This window comes from Rhamphochromis sp. 'chilingali', assembly GCF_963969265.1.
Source record: "Rhamphochromis sp. 'chilingali' genome assembly, chromosome: 1".
Classification (NCBI taxonomy): domain Eukaryota; kingdom Metazoa; phylum Chordata; class Actinopteri; order Cichliformes; family Cichlidae; genus Rhamphochromis; species Rhamphochromis sp. 'chilingali'.
The window spans coordinates 64,802,779-64,820,121 of record NC_137929.1 but is presented as its reverse complement, the minus strand read 5'-3'; the positions used below and the strand labels follow the sequence as shown (position 1 = coordinate 64,820,121).

The following is a 17,343-nucleotide window of genomic DNA, read 5'->3' as shown; positions in this document are numbered from 1 at the left end:
AGATGGTTTTCCACAGTTTAAGGTGTTTCAATTAAACCATTTAAGGTTTAGATGAACACTGTGTCCCGAGCAGCTCTTGTTTTATATCGAGCTTTGTGTTTATGGTTATCTTGTGTTAAAGTTTAAGACCACATGTCTGTGTTTGTTTGTGATCTTGCATTTACACATAGTTTGAATTTGTGAACACTGTGGTTGATTTTAGGGAAGTTCAGACTGAGGAATGCTTCCCTCCCTGGGAGAAAATGTTTCTGAACAAAAGGGAAATTCTGAGGCTCATTTTACAGAAAATACTAAAATAGGATGTGAGACCAGGAGCTAAATCCTCAAAAATAATTATGATGCGCTTAATAAAACGGGTACTTGCACATAGTTTCTTACTTGGTGGGTGGGAGGGAGGAGGTGATGTAAACTTTTATCTGATGCTTTCCAGCTGATTCTTCACAGGCAGAGGAGAGGTGAGGAGCACTTTATTCTTTCTCCATTATTAGTTTGAATTAGTGTTGATATTTAAGTGAGTTTGGTAGAAAGAACAACTTGATTTTGTTGAGATTAGCATAGGTGTATTTATATACTGAATATCTACATAAATCCAGCTACAGGTGTATTCCTTTAAACTACTTTGATCCAATTTATATTTAATACGTTTAAAATAACTTTACGGTTTAACTTGAAAGTAATAAAGGGAGGCATCACCGGGTAGTTTTTGAGACTTTTGTTCGTCTCTCCAAAGGTACTGTAACTTGACTGACTCTATTTTAACCACAGTAAGAGGTGAGCAGAATGGAGGAATCATATTATGAGAATTACTGGGACCAGACGACGCTCTCTCTCACAGGTATCCGTTTCATTTAAGTTGGGAATGTCTTGGTTGTAGCGTGCACCTGTAATAACTGAGCGTCTGTCAAGCAGACAGTCCAGCACCCTCATCTGCATCCAGGTTCAGACGGTGGCTGTTTCCTGGTCTGATCGTCGTGGTCCTGCTGATTCTGATCATAGTGATGGGAAGTACCAGTAAGTGCGTGTACACACACACACACACACACACACACACACACACACACACACACACACACACACACACACACACACACACACACACACACACACACACACACACACATTCTTTAGGTTAAATGTGGTGACCACTGTTACTTCTTCAAGTTAGTAACTGAGTTACAAGATTCTAAAAGTAATTAATTACTTGAAAAGTAACTATTCCGTTACTTTAAAAAAACGTTTAACCCTCTGGGGTCCAGGGTATAATTGGCCATTTTTAACTACTTTTGATGTTCCCTCCACATTTTACCTTTAAAAACTATTTACTTTGCCTTGTTTGGTGTCATTCTTTTCAGCACAACCTCACGTGTCTGAATTTACAGTTATGTTTTCATTTTGACATACTGTATTAACACAATTGGTCTAAAATCAGACAAAAAACACAAGATCAAAGTAGAAAAGGTTATATTTTTTACTGTAACAACCACAAACATGTTTAATGATCATATTTCACAACTTTAAATGCAAATATAAATTGTCAATTTTAAAATCCTATGCACAAGTTTGCAAACAAAGTTATTTACATTATTTACATTTACATTTTTTAAAATAACCATTTCAAACTATTTACAGATCAGCTGTTCTTCAATAAGATGCCACACAAATTATTTGTGCCACTCCAAAAACATAATTTCTGTCCACTATAAAGGAGAACATCACAGCCTGATACCTGCAGGTCTGACAGCAGCAGGTGTATCACTCCTGTTTCTACCTGGAGACAGCAGTCGCCTTATTGTTCTGACACAAACACAAAACTATCCACAACACTAAACACTAACTACACAAGACAACACATTAACTAAACACTCCAAACATGCTAAATGTCACAAATCTCTCACATCTCAAAACTCTCTCTCTCTCTTTCTGCTGTCTCTCTCTCTCTCGCCGTCACTCCTAAAACTTCCTGTTTTTTTGTTGTTTTTATTTTATTTTTTGCTCATAAGCAGAGAGTGCTTGCTAGCACTTTCCTTAGACAGTAAACGTGTGATTATTGACTTGTTGCATCACACGAGAGTGCTACAATGACTCTGGTTGTACGAGGCCTATCAACACAATTTACAAACTGGTATAAATCACCTTGTTGCTTTGTCTTTAAGTGGTCATGTGATTGTCTTACCACGACTACTTTATTCTTCCTCAGTCAAACAGCAGCACTCATGCGATTGTTTTGCCCCCTTAGCTCCAGGTGTTGTGCTAGACAGTGATCGTGATTACCGTCCGCGGGAGCGCACAGCTGCTTAAAGCTGTAGCGTCCAGATTACTTACAGCTACTTCTGTGCAACTGATATAAGATGCGGTAAGCTGAGCACAGCTTCAACCGTCTGTTTGTTGAAAAATAGTAACGAACGGCGTTTCCTTGTTAGTAACTCTAATTCCGTTGTAACGATAGAAATAGTAATTAGTTAGATTGCTCGTTACTGAAAAAAAAACACCATTAGTAACGCTGTTACTTGTAACGCCGTTATTCCCATCACTGCACACTACCAATATTATAAGTAAGCTCTGCGTTTTCAGTCTGCCTTTTAAAATAGAAATAGAATAGAGTAGTCTTTTGTCCTTTTTATTGTACAACTAAATTCTGGGTGTCCCACATCAACTGTGTTGGAATAAAATATAATACGGCAAGGCTGGGATGGTCAGTTTGGTAAAGTAAATCCATTGGGCATCTTTCTTTGCCTTTAGACAATAATTCTGATGGCAAAAGAGCCAAACGGGACAGGCAAAAAAAAAAAAAAGGAATAAAATATAAATAGTAGAAAAACACAAAAAGGTGCACAGTAGTTGGAAGCACTGTGCCACTGCATATGTGCATACATGCCACCATCTTGAGCCGTTCATGTCTAGGTCTGCATTTGGGGTCCAAATCCACATGCTAAATCCCACCTCTACATCCATAAACATCCTTCGAGGTCTTTCTCTTTTCCTATATGTCCAATATATCAATGATCCCTCCACTGCACACTCTCAACCATCTCAGCTTTCCACTTCATATGCATTCTTTATAGTCTCTAGTGAAAAAAACACGTACAAACTTTTTCTTGTATGTGCAAAATGATTATTAGAATCAGCACGAGCCGAGTACGTTAGTAGCAAAATCACTGTGACTGCAAAGATGGTTTACAGAATTTTCTTGTAATTGAAAATAATTTTTGATCCTTCAACATGACAAAGAGAAAAACAAATGATAACTAAACTCTAATCACACAGTAGATATTTACATGACATCATCTTGAAATTAAATTATTAAATGAATAGAAAGATAAGTCATTTGATTTACAGTTTTTGTTATATTGAATCTTCATTATGTAATAGAGCCAGTTTTTAAAATCAGCTTTTTATTTTATCATCTCTAGTTTTGTTTCATTTTGTTCTTTTAATGATTTTTCTTTACTGAACATTTTTTATTTTGTCTTATTTTGTTGAGCAAATTTCTTTATTACACTATTTTATTGTATTATAGAGTGTTTAGTTTGCTATACTAGAAGAATTTCCTCTTTTTGGGGGATGTGTGCAGTTGACCTTGTCCATCTCTTTTTTCAGACAGGAAGATGTCAAATCGTCTGGGGACTTTGGAGCAGAGAGTTTCCAACCTCAGTAAGATCGTCCAATCACTGAACGCCTCACTGCATCACACTCAAGGTAGCACACCTGTTAGTTAACGTCTTTTTGGAGAACACTCAAAAAACAAAAAAACAAAACAAAAACAGGACACAGTTTCAGCACATTACTCTGCTACACTTAAAATCTGAATGTGGTTAGCTTATATAGATTTAATACATCAAACTTAAAGGTGTTTAGATCCACAGCATAACTAGTTATTGTCCCAGTTCTGGGTCATTTTGACCCAGCATTTTCAGTTTCTTGTGTTTTGGTATTCTTCTTCTGTGTTATGATTTATGTTCTGATTCTTTAGTTGTGCTGTTTTGATTATTATTATTATTATTATTATTCTAGGTTTCAGTTTGGTCCTGGTTATGAGTTTAATTTTTAGGTTTTGTGTCAAGTCTGTGTCTCGATGTGATTTGTTTTCTGTTATACTTTGAAGGTCCATGTCTTATGTCAGTGTCCATTTTACTTCCCCCTGTCGCGTTAGCCCTAATTTCTCCCAGCTGTGTCTCCCTCCTGTTTCCTATTCCCTGATTACTCCACTGTGTATTTAAGCCCTGTGTTTGCCTTTGCCCTCTGTCGTGTCGTTAATGTTTGCTACCCTCAGTATGCTGTGTGTTTGTCTTCTACTTCTGTTTAGTTGCTCAGTTCCAGTGTTTCAGTTCCTATGTTCAGAGTTTTGTTTTGGTTTTTTGGACGTTTTATCCATGTGGAGTTTTTTCTGAGCAACAAAGCTGTGCTTTAGGTTTAACCTGCCGGTTCTGAGTCCTGCTCTTGGGTCCACTTCTCCGGCCTGCCTGCCACACAGCCTATCATGACAGTTACAGCTATCTGGTACAGGTGGACAATGTAACACTAGATAACACTAGATATTGAAACATATTTAAATTAAAAATGACACATTTATATTAAAACACAATTCACCAATAAATCCCCGTGTGTCCCAGACTCCCGTGCCGTGTCTTCATCCAGTGTCAGTGCTCTGTGCATGTGCTCCTTAGTGTTCGTGTAACCTGTGCTTGCTGCCCTCTCGTCCCGCAATTCTCCTGAGAAAATAACAGAAGGAGCCGTAAATACACTACACTGCGACAAATTCACACTCACTGACTTCCAGCTGGGAAACTAACAGGAAGTCTCACAAAACGATCCAGCATCAGAGAGAGCTCCACCACACTGCTAAGTAGCTCCCTCAAAGAGGCTTGATCATCTGCAGGTTTGTGTGAACATCTTCCTCAGGTGTGGCCAGCCACCTGGCAGGGCACACCCACCAGGCCTAATGGTGCCCGTAAACCAGCCTACCAGATGCACCCACACCCATATACACACCCACACACACATACCTGCAATCAGGGAAACCAGTGACAGCCATACCATACATCAAATATACTTATAACAAGTAATATAAGTCCAAAACTGCAGAGGACACCTGGGTCATCAGACCCAGGTCCCTGACACTAAAATATTTATCTCATAAGGGGTTTATGCAGACTTACACTAACAATGTGAAAGTCTAAACCAAACCTCATCGTTTTAAGTGTTCCAGTTGCCAAACATGCTAACATGCTAAGTCTCCTTGTTTCTAGAAACGGCTAAACAAGTTCAGCAGCTCCAGTATGCTGTTGAGAACAACAAGGACCAGCTTAACTCGGGTTTGTCTGCCCCCCTGTAGATTATACTGCTGGTGATGACTCCAAACATCATGTTTAACCTGTGTTTGTGCTGTGTGTTCAGTGTCAGAGGCGCCGAAACAGCTGTCGGTCATCGACTCTCTGACCAAGAGCATCGCTGCCATCAAATGTTCCCACGAACACGTCACCAACAACAGTGTGTATACCATATTTATATTAGGAAAATACACATCTGCAGACTGACGCTCACACCTGTGTACCTGTTTCTCTCTGTCAGGTTCAACTGCAGGTGGTTGTTGTCCTGTGGGTTGGACTGTGTTTGAGTCCAGCTGTTACTTCTTCAGCGGTGATTCTCGGTCCTGGAACGAGTCCAGAGACTGGTGTGAAACACAACAAGCCCACCTGGTCATTCTGCGCAACGACAAGGAGTGGGTAAGACCTGCCACACTATTCACATGATTCAGCATGAAATGTACCAGTCTTTATTTGAATGGTAACGTTTCCTAGTTTGTAAAAATGTGTCTGGTTAACAGCATCTCAACAATTCAGACAGCAGAGACTTCAGAGCCTCAGAGGTGTCAGTGGACAATGTCATGGGCATGGCACACTTTTTAAAACATAATTTAACTCTTTCACCCATAAAGACAACATTTTATTTATCTTTTTTGTGAGCAGGCCTGAAGTAGGACAGAAACACTTAGAAAAGAGCTTCAAAATGACTCATAGATAAAGAGTCGAGGTTTAAGATGTACTGTCTGACATTTTCTGGATTTAAGAAAAGATTTGAAAACTTTATGTGCACACAGTCAAAAGCATCTTTAACTAAGCAAGTAAGTTTTTATTTAAAATGGAAGGCTGAGAAAAGTCAAAGTCACATGAGGACGTTGTACCAAGGCTAATGTTAACAAATCCACTGCTTAAATGCTGCCCTCTAGAGGTAAAAGTGGAATTTACACAAATGACCTTCAAGTTATGAATATCCTGCATTTTATTTTATTTTTTTAGTAGTTTGCAGACAAGAAAATAAGAAAAAATTACTTTATACTTCTCTCTGTCCAGGACTTTGTGACCCGCAGGAGCATGCCTCACTTTTACTGGATTGGTTTGTCTGACTGGAGGACTGGGCGCTGGGAGTGGGTGAACCAGACGCCGTACACAGTGGAGCCCAGGTCTTAAAAAAAAAAAAAAACAAACAGATGTGACCTCTCTTCTGTCTTGCATTAATGATATGGAAAGAATCAAAATCAAACAATTCCAGATGAAAGAGGATGAAAATCATAAAGCCATACTGGCATCATACTAGCCAAACCAGCCATTCCAAACTTTTTAAAAATTATTTTCCATTTTTCTTTAACTTATTTTTTTCCATTTACTATTTTTCTGTACTGTGCTTTGTGACTGCAAGTCTGTGAGTCTGCAAGTCTTCCTTACTTATTTACTTACTTTCCTTTTTTCATGTTTCATCCTGCTTTTTATTGACTTTAATTCCCCAAATGTTTGGGCCATACTCAAAGACACATCATGCCTTTTATTAGTATTTTTTTTTTTCAAATAGGTTTTTCGGAAATTACAAAAACATGCACACATGTCCACAGATTGCCCTTAAAGAGACTGACTCGACTGAAAAAGAAAGTGATCCAGAGTTGGCGGGAATTTTATATCCGGTTTCCAGCTGCAAATCCCTCCTGTCAGACACTGTAGAAACAAAATTAGCATGTTAGCAGAAGCAGCATTTTCCCTGTGGCTTTACTCAGTGTTAGCACAGCTTTTAGTGCAGAAATGAGCCATGCCAGCTTTGACAAAAGCTGCTGTAACCCTGGAGATGAGAATAGGACAATTATGCTCACTTCTGCATAGAATTTGCTCACAAACATAAGTAATGTATGTGTGTTTTTCCAGGCGGTGGAAACCCGGGCAGCCGGACAACCTGACCGGGCACGGAGATGAAGACTGCGCTCACCTTTATGATGATGGACTCCTGAACGACGTGCACTGCTCCATCAAGATGCAGTTCATCTGTCAGAAACCTACCGTGAATGCCTGAACACACCTGCTTCCCTGGCTTTGCCCACATCTGCTCTCAGATTACACCGCAAAAACTTATAATATAATGAAGATATCCCACTTTCTGGACTTACTGCTCTACAGGGGGCGCTCTCCAGCAGGTCCAGAGTTAATGAGGCTATATGGAGCTGTAGAAGAAAATTGTAAAATTGTAGAAAATTTCCCAAGGTGTTTACTTTAAAGACTGAATAGAACATGGACTAAAACTGAGACTGTGGAAAAACAATAGTGAGAGAGACCTGTAATTGCAACACATGAGCTCTTTAATGAGCGTCCTGATGCCCTCAGGTGTGCTCAGAGGAGAATCTGAGGAGATCTTCCAACATTACCTGCACTACAACTCTGACGCCCAACGCTACATCTGGAAATACAACAACAACAGCACTGTCGGGACATGAAGATGCTGAATGAGAACTGCGCTCCAGTGAGATCTGCTCAGCCCCGCTGTCTGCCTCCCTCTTAAATGACAACCTCACTGAGGGCTGACCTCTGACTTCTTGAATGTTGGACTTTCACTTGGTCATGGAGTTGGGTTTTGTTTTAGCTACATACTAATGAGGAACTTTTTATTCAAAAAACCTACGATTTGAATGAATACAATTATGTATAAAGAGGTTAATGTTAGCCAAACCCTACCCCTAACTCTAAATGGGGTCCTTGTGACCAAGCATATGCTAGAACATGACATATTTTTTTATTTTTTTTTTGCTATTTCTAATCATCTGTGGCTGCACATTTGCTTTTCTTGTTAGTTTGCTTTAATCCTTTTGGTCATCATGCTGTATTGTGCACATGTGGGTAAAACACACATCAAGGGCTGGACTAGGCCATGTAACATCTCAGTAAGGTGTTTCATCAGTGCCAAATAATTAGCAAGATCTAATAATATTTTAACAGTATTTTCACTGTAACCTTTAACCATGCTTCGAGTCAGTTAACCATGATGTGGTAATTTTGTAAACTTATCTAAGTCTGTGGTCCTGAAGTAGAAATGCTGTCCACTCCAACCTAGGGGACGAACCTAGTGGACATTAAAGGAGGACATCCTTATCCACAGACTCTCACATTCAAATGTCCAAGTTCAAAGCAGAAATAAAAAATGTTACAGCCTGATTACAAAAAATAGTTTTGGTCTCTATATCTACACCCCTGCTTTATAGCAACAAAACTTTTTTAAAGCATCTGAATAAAGCCGTGTCAGTGTCAGATATTAGGATGGTATAATCGTCACACAGATTGCATACAGTTTTTGTAGGTTTTGGTTGATTTTGGGGAAGTATCAACTGAAAAGTGGCGCTTTGGCAGGGAATGGCTGCCTGTTTCTCATTAAAAAGGAAGTTTTGAAAGCAACTTCTGTAAAACTTGGGCTGATTCACTTTAAAATCTAGCGAATAGGATGATAAACACGAAGCTAAGACCCCCAAAATGTTGTGACATACCCGTAAAAATGATGAGTGAGTGTTTTCACACAGCTAGTTGCATGAAGGGCAGGAAGAGGAGGAAATATCAATCTTTATGTCTGAGAATCCCTGCTACTTCAGAGGCAGAACAAAGGTGAGAAACTCTTTCATTATTAATTTGTTTGTAACAGTGTGAATTGGGTTTGATATTTGAATCAGTTTAGTAATTTTAAACACAGCTTTGTATATTTATTGAAAATATACATAAATGCAGTTAGAGTTTACATTTAAACTGCTTTGGTTTGATTCTTTTCAACATAAAGATTCAAATCTATAACAGGTTAAATTAAAATGCAGAACTGATTCTTTATACTTTGCTTCCAAGCAGCAAGACTTTAAGATGGTCTTGAGCAGAAGTTCTCCAGGCTTTCTTAAGGTCTTTTTTTTCCCCATTGGCTGCTTTTTCACCCATTGTCAGTCCAGTTCCTTAATATTTTCAGCATAGACCGCATTTACCGATGGGGACATAAAGAACTTTCATCTTTGGGCACATTTTCAGGCTCAACAAATGTTGCTGACCTCTATAATTAGAACAAGAGTCTAATGAACCTAGTTTGAGGTTAGGATAGGGGAGCATACGAGACGTGTACCCTGTAACTCAGACTATTTCAGGAACAGCAGGTCCGGGGGAGGTTGAGGTCAGGAGACCTCCAGCAAGAGAAGGGTCTTCAGCATACTCATATATGATATCAAAGGTGAAGCAACAGCAGGTATAAATGTAAATGTGGAGTGGATGTGTCTTTGTCACATGGGAACAATAAGACCCACTCATGAATAAATATCTCAAACCATCGAACTATCCTTTTGATTGCCTCCTTCCACAACTACATCACCGTCATTATAGAACGAACCAATTTTAAAACTGTATCTTTAGGCACTTTGTTACCAGCAGCCTGCTGCAGAAACACACCATTAGTTCCCATTTTTGTGGCTCAGTCTATGAAAATTATCTAATATAATACAGTTTGACAGGAATCAAGTATTTTTGCACCAACAAGGTGATTCCCAAATAACTATTACCTGAAAATTTTGATTTAAGAAAATCAGAAAACTGGCTGGACAAAGAAGTGGCAGGTCTAAAAAACAACAAAAAACTGCTGCAGATAAACAGTATCTGAAAATCAAATCATTGAGAAAGATGAAAAAATTAAACACTTCATTTTTCAGCATGACAACGATCCCAAGCACACTGTTAATGCAATAGGATTAGAATAGCTGTTTTTTTGAGAATCTTTTTGAGCAGATTTCTTTGCTTTTTTAAATTTCTTATTTAACCAGACTAGGTAGCCGCGATGTCTGACGTACCTTATGAGAATAATTGGGACAACACTGCCCTCTGGACCAAAGGTATCTGTTTGAGCTTGAGTAAGCAACTTATTTGATTTTAGGATTTTAAGATCTACTTGTGAAGCAGTAACTATGTCTGCCTCTGTCTGTCAGATTCTCCACCGCACTTCGTCTCACCGATGTCCAGGTTCAAACGCTGGTTATTTCCTGGTCTGACTGCTGTGATCCTGTTGATTCTGATCATAGTGCTTGGAGTTACCAGTGAGTATAAAACAGACACATAAACAGAGATTTCTTTATGACTAATTTTACTCCGCTGACCTTTTTGTGATTATGCTGATCTGCTTTGTAAGGCTGTCACTTTTATTCCATTATAGGCTATGCTCACTGTTTTAGTTACTATAACACAAGCTTAGCTAAATATTATTTTTATTTGCTGTCGTTTTGTGTGTTCAGATACAAAGACATCAAAATATCTGTGGTCTGTGGATCAGAGAGTTTCCAACATGAGTGACATCATCCAGTCATTTAACACCTCACTGCATCAAGCTCAAGGTAAAATGCCTGTTAGTCAATGTCTTTGTCACACATAGTATTAGAAAACTAAATGTGGTTAGTTCATATGTAAAGACTTTATAAGTCAGACTTTCCAAGTTAACAGATTTGCGGATTTGCAGTGTAACCCACAACATCCAGAATTTTATGGCTCCCTAAAGACAAGACCTACTCCAGGTCTTTCCAGTCATTTGGGATAACTCGGTCTGACCAGCAGCATTCATCTAATCCAAGTCACCAGAACGTAGTGATCACTTGACAGTGCTGCTTTTCTCTCTGAGAGTCTAAGACATAAGATCAGAATATATGACAACAAAGTTAATTACTGACCCTTAGCCTACGGCGCTCAACCACCATATGCACTTATGAGCCACCTTGAACATGATGTTTGTACCCATGCCTGGTACAGAAGTGAAATAACAAAATACCAGTCTGGTTCAAATCAGACTGGGTAGTGCTTGCAATCTACAGGTGTCTACTATGTCACCCACATGAGCTTTTAAAGGCACCACGGCGATTTATGTAGTCCCCAACAAGGACTGTAGGATTCGATCAAAAATTAACCAAGAAGATTTGGTGTTCTCAACTGCTGCACAAGTGCGCACATTCAAAAGGATTACCCTCTGTGAGCTAAATGTTCATAGAGGTGACTTTCACTTTCTGGGATTGTGATTCCACAATCCTTCCTTTAGAAAGAAGTGAGGCCAAGGTCTAGTGATGGTGAGATGAAGCCTCGTGATGAACTGAAGCTTTCCATCCAACAGGTCGATGGTCCAATATGGTTCCAAGTATTGTGATGATTCATTTGCTCTACTGCACCATCAAGTGGACGATTCAAGTGAAACAGGCTCTGTGATTATAATGATGTGATGTGGCGCTTCACTTTTTAATAAACTAAAAGACAGAAATCAGATTAATAATCAAAACTCCCCCGAGATTACCCGACACATGCTTCGAAGCTTCGGCACACAGGACACATCACTACCAATGTCACTCCACCTTCTTAACAAGGTCAGGTTTCTTCCTTATGACTGTAGTGATGTTCCAGATACAAAAAAGTCTATAATTCTGAGGGTCAGCAGGCCAATTGGTCTTCGCTAAGGCAAACCCCATCGAGGCCTAACGCCCCAAAGCTACCAGTTCCCTTGAGGCCCCGGTTAGCCAGTGCTGTCTCAGTACTAGGTGCTTTTAAATAGCTGCCTTTCACCTATTCCATTTCATATTAAGACACTTTGGTTTTCCCATAGCCCTTCTGTTCCTTAACAACATCTTATCTGAAGGATTTTTGAGATATTCTAAATTAATCAGTGAACTAGCCACAGTGTCAAATATGCTAACATGCTAAATCTTTTTCTTTCTAGAAACAGCTAAACAAGTTCAGCAGCTACAGTTTACTGTTGAGAACAACAAGGACCGGCTTACCTCAGGTCTGTTTGCCCCGCTGTAGATTTTACTGCTGGTGATAACTCTAAACATCATGTTTAACTTCTGTTTGTGCTGTGTGATCAGTGTCGGAGGCCATGAAGCAGCTGGCACTCATCGACACACTCACCAAGAATATTGCAGCCATCAAATGTTCCCTTGAACACATCATCAACAACAGTGCGTTTACAATATTTTACCATTTTACACATCTGCAGACTGAATTTCACATCCGTGGCAACTGTTTCTCTCTGTCAGGTTCAACTACAGGTAGTTGTTGTCCTGTGGGTTGGACTGTGTTTGAGTCCACCTGTTACTTCTTCAGCAGTGATTCTCGGTCCTGGAACGAGTCCAGAGACTGGTGTGAAACACAACAAGCCCACCTGGTCATTCTGCGTAACGACAAGGAGTGGGTAAGACCTGCCCACACCCGTCACATAATCTACTATGAAACACTTTTTGCAATATTGTGCAATATTGTATTGTACCACAAGATGGAGTAGTGAGTCAATGTAATTTTTATTTAAACAGCTTAGTCATTAAATACAAATTCTTATTTGCAAACATATTCTGGGAAAACGCCTCCTGTTGAATATTTATCTCTGTCTTAGCAGAGACAAATATTCAAAAGAGCAGGAACACATCTCACAACAAATTGAGACACACACACACAAACAATAATTTTTTGTTTGTTTGTTTTTTTCCAAATGCCGTCATTGTTTCTTTATCCAGGACTTTGTGACCCGTAATACAATCCCTCAATTGTACTGGATCGGTTTGTCTGACTCCAGAACTGGGAGGTGGGAGTGGGTGAACCAGACACCATACAGGATTGAGCGCAGGTCTGTTTCAGTAACAAAAAATATAAATTCTCTGTTATTTTCTCCTGTCATGCTGCATTAACTGTGTACGGCCACTTAATATCAATTAACTCGAGACACAAGGATGAAAATGACTATTTCTTGCATTTATAAAATATTCTCTAACCTGCAATTTAAAACTCAAGGTCCAATTAAAAATCTGAAAACTTTCTGTTACATTTTCTCCTGTTTACCTGTGTTCCCCTTGATGAATGTGCATTTTCAGGCGATGGGGACCTGGGCAGCCTGACAGCTGGACTGGGCACGGTCTTGGAGGGGATGAAGACTGTGCTCACCTTCACAGTGATGGACGCCTGAATGACCACCACTGCTCCGCCAGGTTCCGCTTCATCTGTCAGAAACACAGCCTGAACATTTGAACACATTCGTTTGCCTGGCTCCGCCCACAAACTGCTCTCCAACTACTGTTGATTACAAAGAAAATTTCATAGTGGGGCGCTGTTGAGCTTGGCCAGAATGAATGGGACTCTAAGGAGTCCATGATTTACAGGTTGTGTTTTTGTTGTAGTAAAATACCTTTCTGTGAGTATTAGGGACATCACACCAACAGGTCCAGTTTATCCCAGATCACGAAGCCTAACCCTTTGTGCTCTTTAGCTTCACCTACCACCATTCAAACTGAACAGGCTTACTGTGTGCATGTTTTAGATAGTACACAAGAGTCACTGTGATGTCACACATTGATTATAGACTCACTATGTTGGGTTTTCGGTGCCAGAAACAATAAGCAGACTGGGTGAAGTGTTAAGTTATCAGTTGTCTGCATCTCACACAACTGAAACATAAAAATTGTACTACAGTTGTACAAACAATGCTACAATGTAAACCTAAATAAAAAGTATCCTTCCATCCATCCATTCTCTTCCACTTGTTCTTGTCAGGGTCGTGGGGTGGCTGGAGCCTAGCACAGGGCGAGAGGCCGGGTACACCCTGGACAGGTCACCAGTCCATCGCAGGCCTAATACAAAGAGACAGACAACAATTCACACTCATATTCACACTTAAGGGAAATTTAGGATCACTGATTAACCTAACCCCACTAACTGCATGTCTTTGGACTGTTGGTGGAAGCAGGAGTACCTGGAGGGGTGATCAATAATTGAGCTCTGTGGAACTCCACAACCTGTGAGAGAACACTCTGTGATGTCCCGGCGTTTTCGGTGGAAGAAACACATCACGATGAACACAATCAATTTACTAGATCTTCCTTGTGAGGATGATTCAGACTTGCATCAAGAAATTCTGTTTTTTCTTTAGGATTTCTCGAGTTTTGGCTTCTGATTTCATTTTGTTGATTTCTTTTGTTGGGTTTCTGATGTTCTTAGGTTAACTCAGTCTTTTTTTTGTCCATTGCCTTTGACCTCTTGTCTCTGGTCACTTCCTTTTTCAACGTTATTCTCTGATGCGTCTTGTTCTAGATGCACTTTGCTTTTTGTTTCGCTCTTTGCAATTATATGCCCTGCTCTCATTGTCTCAACCTTTGATTGCTCTTGCATGTGCTCTGTCCCCTCCACCATCTGATTCCTCACGTAAACTTTAGTTTACTTAAAGAAAAAAAAACTTGCCTTCTTTGTTTTTGTAAAATTGTTTGTCAATATTTTTTTCAGCTTGCATGCTTTTTATGTTGGATGACCCGAGTCTCCTGACAACTTTTAGTTTACATTTTCAAGTGTAATAAAGTTGCTTTTACACCCAGAGTACTTCCTCTGTTTGGGTCATCTCTCCTGAATTATACTGAAACTTTCAGTGACTCCGATACAGTGAAGCTTTTAGTTCACTTGTCCCAATAATATTTTATTCATTTATTGGTTTCACAAGGCAAAACATATCTACTTACAGTGAGCATATGATAAATCTGATGTAGTCCATGCAATGACACAACCAATCCTAACAGCTGCAGGTGTCTAAAAGGGAGTTTTTCCTTCCCACTGTCACCAAGTGCTTGCTCAAATGAGGTCGTCTGATTTTGGGGGTTTTCTCTATATTATTGTAGTGTCCTTATGATATAAAGTGCTTTGAGGTTGTTGTTTATTTTTTTCCAGTAATTTAAAATAGGCACACCAAGCTCAGCAAATGGAAGTTCCTATCTATATCAGATATTATGGTGTCATCATTTTGCATAGCAACAGCATAGTAATGGCTGAAATTTTGTACTGCTGTTTTGCAGTCATGCACTTATAAAACTTCATAAAAGCATCATCTCATAGTTCTACCCACAAGTTACAGCCACAAAATGTTGAATTAACACTTTCATGCATGAATTATGAAAACCTCAATCAGGATCTTTTTTTCTTAGGCATTTTATTCATCTTTAGGGATGAAAAGATGAATAAAAATACTTCAGAAAAAATCATGGGTGAGGGTTAAATAACAAAAATTACAATGAAACACACTATACATTCAGTGACACGTCAGTGTCCAATATAGTAGTTTATGTGCAAGTAGACCATCAACACTGACACAAATACAAGAAAACAGCCTTTGAATAACTGCCCACTGTAGTGACCACTATGTGTGAAAGGGTTAAATATGATACAAAATGACCCCATTACACTGCCTGGCAAACACCTAGCAACAAGCTAAAATGGATCAGTTTCAGCATTTATTTATCTACAACACCTTATAAAAACGTGTCTTTGAAATTTTAAAGCAAACAGTACTTCAACATGGGCATGTCCCAGGGAAGCAAAAATATTAAAACCTGTTATTAAATCTTTCGTTTTTGATCCCAACCTTTTCCAAGGCTATTTGGTGGGAAAAGGTTTGCAAATTCACCACATCTGTCATGCCAGATGTTTAATTACCTCTTGTTTATCACAACTGTAACTCCAAAAAGCGGGGAAAGGGAAATGTGCATATCAGTGTGACTATCAATGTTTTGTACATTAGTTATTAGCCCTGATAGAACAGGATTTTCCCTGTAAAGGGTGATTTTTAAAAAGTGCACAATCAGAGTTCACTCTGAGATGAAGGCATTTGTCAGGCTGCTGAGTCAGCTGACAGTTTCCTACCAGCATAGATGGATTATCTATGAGCAACACTTTTGTTTGACTTTTGAAAAAAATACATTTTTGTTTTATATATGTAGACATTGAATAAGAAACTGCTTCAATGGACTGCTTCATCGTTAATGGTCGCAGGGACATAAGAACTGCGTATTTAAAAAAGCAACCAAATCTGAAGGAAAGCTTAAAGGTTTTTGTGACTTTTTAAGTTTAAAAACCGAACCTTTCTCTGCAGATTAAACTTACATTGCAAAAGAAAAAGTTACTCAAGCATGTTAGCGTCATTAATCAAGACTACCAACACTATAAGTTAATCTGTGTATGAGCAGATACGGCTGCCTCCAAACACAAACTTTCATAACCCTTCGATGTGAATTAGTGCAAAAAAAAAAAGACAATCTGCTCTACAATTGTCAGTTTTAGTCTTATGATTTCATGAATGCAACAAAACCTGGTATCACTGTATTGAACATGCAAAGTTAGAGTGTTTATAATCATCATAATGATCATAAATACAGTAAAAGATTTTAATTATTTTAGTTATTTTTTTGTGTGTGAAAGATTTAGGGGTGTTTGTGAACTTTAGTGTTCTGTTTTTTTTAGGGAAGCAAAACCTGCCCAGGTTTTGCTTCATTTTATAGCTGATTCAGAGCTGATTCAGAATGAACAGCATGTGCAACAGAGAGCTGATATTCATGACAGCATGGAGCCAGATTCACTTAAAATGATCATAAATATACTAAAAAACTGTAATTGTGTACAGCTATACAGATGCTGGTTTGTGAGATACAAATCTCACAGTGATGTTAACAAGCTCTTGTTTTTTCGTTTACTTATATTTCACACTGTGGGCCGTGTTACCTTCAGTTTAAAGCTCACTATATGATTTTGTGACTCCATACAGATTTATTTGGTCAAAAATGTCTGATAAAAGTAGCCGACCCCTTCACACTTTGTGCTCAATGATGCTCCTGAAAGCCAGCATTAGCTCTGTGTTTGATGTGACTGACGAGAGCAATTTTTTTGTGTGAAAGGTAGAGCAGTGTGTGTGAACTTTAGTGTTCTGGTTGATTTAGGGAAGTAAAACTGACAATAGATTCCCTTTCTGGAAAACCCCCAAAAATGTCTTACAAGTTGATTCACAGGAAAAAATAGCATGTGCAGCAGAGAGCTGATGTTATTGGTGGCACGGAGCCAGATTCACTTAAAAAAAAGATAACTGGGCATTCAAACTCAGTTCTGTATTTCATGGGTGGGACAGAGGAGACCATATATATTTTACCATCAGGGGAAACAGACGGCATATTCTTCTTCTCTGGTCAATCTACAGAAAAAAGAGGTGAGAAACCCCTTCTATTTCTTATAATGTCCAAATTTT

The 17,343-nt window shown here is 39.0% G+C and overlaps 2 protein-coding genes across 2 annotated transcripts in view; both read left to right on the top strand.

The window, feature by feature from the left end:
* LOC308411065 (nuclear factor 7, brain-like) overlaps nt 1–17,343 on the top strand; it is a gene marked incomplete at its 5' end in the record, with an annotated part of 121,925 nt that overhangs the window by 53,705 nt on the left and 50,877 nt on the right. The window lies entirely within an intron of this gene.
* On the top strand, nt 3–13,826 carry LOC308400481 (uncharacterized protein). The gene is made up of 18 exons (XM_080888214.1): nt 3–835; nt 910–1,011; nt 3,598–3,696; nt 5,247–5,312; nt 5,395–5,487; nt 5,569–5,723; nt 6,351–6,460; nt 7,191–7,333; nt 7,644–7,741; nt 8,832–8,909; nt 10,099–10,162; nt 10,256–10,363; nt 10,559–10,657; nt 12,019–12,084; nt 12,167–12,259; nt 12,338–12,492; nt 12,812–12,921; nt 13,166–13,826. Exons 1-18 carry the CDS (start codon nt 781–783, stop codon nt 13,317–13,319), a joined length of 1,848 nt encoding a protein of 615 aa, XP_080744340.1. The 5' UTR covers nt 3–780; the 3' UTR covers nt 13,320–13,826.